Source organism: Gymnodraco acuticeps, unplaced genomic scaffold, assembly GCF_902827175.1.
Source record: "Gymnodraco acuticeps unplaced genomic scaffold, fGymAcu1.1, whole genome shotgun sequence".
In the NCBI taxonomy this organism is placed as follows: Eukaryota; Metazoa; Chordata; class Actinopteri; order Perciformes; family Bathydraconidae; genus Gymnodraco; species Gymnodraco acuticeps.
In genome coordinates this window covers 1,974,707-1,978,851 of record NW_022990295.1, presented here as the reverse complement: position 1 = coordinate 1,978,851, position 4,145 = coordinate 1,974,707, and the positions used below count along the sequence as shown (strand labels likewise).

General features: G+C 42.2%; 1 protein-coding gene across 2 annotated transcripts; it reads left to right on the top strand.

The window, feature by feature from the left end:
• Positions 1 to 1,714: 1,714 nt before the first annotated feature.
• nkx2.4a (NK2 homeobox 4a) lies at positions 1,715 to 3,812 on the top strand. 2 transcript variants are annotated; one of them, XM_034222445.1, is made up of 2 exons: positions 1,715 to 2,191; positions 2,769 to 3,812. In XM_034222445.1, exons 1-2 carry the CDS (start codon positions 1,822 to 1,824, stop codon positions 3,434 to 3,436), a joined length of 1,038 nt encoding a protein of 345 aa, XP_034078336.1. In that variant the 5' UTR covers positions 1,715 to 1,821; the 3' UTR covers positions 3,437 to 3,812. The 2 variants fall into 2 exon arrangements, with proteins under 2 accessions (XP_034078336.1, XP_034078335.1); XM_034222444.1 differs by having other exon boundaries at positions 2,742 to 3,812.
• Positions 3,813 to 4,145: the final 333 nt, after the last annotated feature.

The following is a 4,145-nucleotide window of genomic DNA, read 5'->3' as shown; positions in this document are numbered from 1 at the left end:
AGGCCTACCTTTTCTTTTCGCCATGAAAAGACACCATGCTGCTGCTTCTAAAAAAGTGGAAAAGACGCACAGGATTCTGGACAAGGGCAGGAATATTTGCAGGTATGAAATATTAACTTAACTTAAGAAAGGTGATCATTATCATTTGTATTCTCTCCTGGAAATAGTGTTTTATTATTATTATTATCAAGAGATTTGCACCTGTTTTCTCCGAAACAGTTAATTCTAGGATTTATTTGTCCTACTTCGGCGTCTTTCTGTCAACTCCAGCTGACTTTGGAATACGCACGCATTGTTTGCCTTACCTCAACAACAATAAAGTCCAACCACTTCACTTTAAATCCGCTGCGGAATCCAGACATCTGAGGGACAAACAAAAAACAGAAGAAATTCGGGTAGTAAAAATATGCGAGAATAATGATTTATTACAACCAGGCTGTCAAGTTAACCGGTGTTCTTGATATCTCGCTATAATTGATGGCTGACCATGTCACGTCTTCAATTGCTCAATTAGGGTAGCTAGCTACTTGCTGCCATGCCATGCTAAATTACATTAGTGGCTTCATGGAGACGAGTGTTTCCTTCCTCCAATACAAGCAAGATGGGTACACATTTCACCTCAACGCACAACACCTGCTCCTGCTGCTGTCTGCTGCAAGGTGTTGATGAAAAACATACAAATATCATTATGATTATTAGCGTTTATGAGCAGCATTATAGCTCTCCCCCTCTCAATTATGATGAGCTATAGGCTCAATAATGTGTTATAGATCCATAGAGGAGACCCATGTTATAGGCTTTAATGGGAAGCTACATTAACTGGTGTTCATTATTGCAATTTGTAGTAGCTCTTTTCTCTTTTGACCCCCTCTGTTGTGTGTCTCCTTCCTCTGATTCTTCCCCTGGCGCCAGTCAGTTTGCTCAGAGATTACAATGTCAGGTCAAGACTGCAAAGTGTCATTGGAACATAGTGACAAGACTTGAGGGTTTTGAGGCTCACAATATTGTCTCCAAATTGCATTAAGTGGATGAAGAATATTCTTTATTCTAAGAAAGGTCGAGTTGTAATCTTTCATAAATTATGCAGGAATTGGTTTCAGGAAACCTGGCGATTTGGACAGATAATATTGTTTAAATCCTGGGTATTATACTCCTCTGCAGATCATGGAAGTTAGATTGTGATATACTCACAGGTTTGGATCTCTATTGCAGCTCCCTTTCAGCATGTTGAGCTTATTCTGACTTGTGCCTTTCTGCTGGGGCAAAATGATGCTTAAGAAGCATACATGAGCCGGTCATACAACTTCATTGTGGCTCTTTGATGATACTCGGTGGCCCTTATGTCTGTTCAAAGTGCTCTCAAAGTTTCTAGAAAGAGTGGAATTCCCTCCTGACGCAAAACATTTTTCATAATGTGGTCAGATCAGCTGATGTGCAGCAGGGTTATTCTCACCTGTATGTCAGGGGAAAAAAGGCATTCGAAAATAGATGGTGAAAAAAAAAAACACGTTTTATTTATTTATACAAGTTAATATAAAGCAAAGAGTATTTATTTCATGAATTATTTCGCTAAAATGTCAATGACTATTGTTTGCTGGTTTAGGAGGTTTGCTCCGCCCCCTGTGTTTGTCGTAAACCTGGCTCCTGGCTCCAATAAACCCGGGCTAAGAGCGCCCTGGGCTCGCCTCCTTCTCCAAGGCGATCAATAGGATCTCAGGCGCTCTACAAGCACTCTCTTACGTAGTCATCCACCAAGGAGAGAGCCGATACAACAACACGGCTGATCTGCTCAAACACAAAAATCTACCTGCTTTCTGAATCATGTCGTTGAGCCCAAAGCACACTACGCCTTTTTCAGTGACAGATATTTTGAGTCCAATCGAGGAGTCCTACAAGAAGTTTAGTGGCATGGACGGCGCAGGGAACCTAACCTCTCCACTGGGAGCCTACCGACAGCCTCAGGTGTCTCAAACCGGCATGCAACAGCACTCCATGGGCCATAACGGCACCGTGGCCACCACGTACCACATGCCGCACACCGTCTCCCAGTTCTCCCACAGCTCGATGGGGGGATACTGCAATGGAAGCATTGGCAACATGGGAGACCTCCCGTCGTACCAGGAAAGCATGCGGAATAGTGCAGCAGCAACAGGGTGGTACAGCTCCAACCCTGATCCAAGATACTCCACAAGTAAGTTATTTGATCCATTTATGCACAATTTTCTATTTTTTTTTAAATGTCATTATTAATAAATATAAATACATTGACATATGAGGAATGAGAGGGGCAGACGCACAAGGCTAAATATGCTTTGCTTTTTTAATAATATTTAATCAATGTTTGGGTAGCTAACGATAAAAAGTAAATGCAAATTATTTACACAATTTTAAGACTTCTTTAATTTACAAGGACTATTTCTGACGATTAAACTGAAAAGGAGATCATTCTTTCAAGTCTGGCTCGACTTTTTTTATCTTTGTCATGATCAAATAATTAAAAGCATTATTATTAATATGATATGTATTATTATTATCATTATTATTATTATTGTTATTATTATTATTATTATTATTATTATTATTAGTGGTATTATGATTAATATCAAATGTGTTTTTTAGGCTAATGCTTTCCAGCTTGTGTTTTATTTGCTTATAGTAATAAAACAATGGATAAAGACAGGCGAAACAGTGTTCTCCTCTTCTGTTTATTGAACGCATGTATATGTATGTATATTTTTAAGTTTCTAGATTCATGGGACATTCCACAGGTATGAACATGTCCGGCATGGGGAGCCTCTCAGGAATGGGGGACCCTTCCAAATCCATGCCAGTTCTCCACTCAGCGCCCAGGAGGAAACGGCGCGTCCTGTTCTCGCAGGCTCAAGTCTACGAGCTGGAGAGGAGGTTTAAGCAGCAGAAGTACCTGTCGGCGCCTGAGAGGGAGCACCTGGCCAGCATGATCCACCTGACACCGACCCAGGTGAAGATCTGGTTTCAGAACCACCGGTACAAGATGAAGCGCCAGGCCAAAGACAAGGCGACGCAGCAGCTGCAGCAGCAGCAACAGGACGGGAACCTGTGCCAGCAGCAGTCGCAGTCCCCGAGGCGCGTAGCCGTGCCAGTTCTGGTCAAGGACGGCAAACCGTGCCAGAACGGCTCCAACACGCCGACGCCGAACCAGCAACAGGTGCAACAGAGCCAACAACAAAACCAACAACAGAACGGAGCCGGAGTTGTGCTCGCATCCTCGACCAGCAGCCTCAGCCAGCACCAAAGCCAGCAGCAGCAGCAGGTGAACGCTATGGACCTGGAGGAGATGTCGCCCAGCCCCCCCTCACTGCACAGCCAGCTCAACATGGCCCAGATAGACAATTCTGCTGTAGATTACACCAGTAACATGGTCAGCTCAAACCTCCTCTACGGCAGAACGTGGTAGGACTTAATACATACTGTCACTTTCCACTTTTTCTATGTGAACCTGCGGATGAGCCCACGAGCAAAACAATATTCATATATATATATATATATATGTTTCATATATGATATATCATATATGAATATTGTGGGAACTGAAAACGGGGGCCCTTTGGTGTTGGAGAAACATCAGGGCACAGAGGCGCACCAGCTGATCAGGGCACATTTTCTTGACATCTCTGAGAGGGGAGTCTATTTTTGAACATTACAGAAATGGCTGCCCTTGAAAGCAATTATGTCGTTTCTGGACCTTTTGTAATCCATGTTTTGGACCTTCCTCATGATGTTTTAAACGTAGTCTATGTTGTTGAAACAAAAAGGAATGCTGCTTCACTTGAGTTCGGATTTGGGGTGTGTGGGGGAGGGGGGTTTGAGGGGGAAAGGTGGGATCAGGTTTGGAGTACTAAAGCCACCACTCCTTATTTACGGTGATAACCTGGTATTTTATCATATTAATATTGTAAACTAATGTATTCATTTAGAATGATTAAATAAAGTAGGGACTTGTATATTTGGCTAACACACAAGAATGCGTTTAACTGTATAATAATCGTTATTGCGTCCACTTTTATGTTTTCTCTATTCTTTTGTAAGTTAAAAAGGAACACATGCGTGATGGCTGCTGTATATGTTTCAAAAACCAAGTGAACGTTAACAATAAATAACTGGAA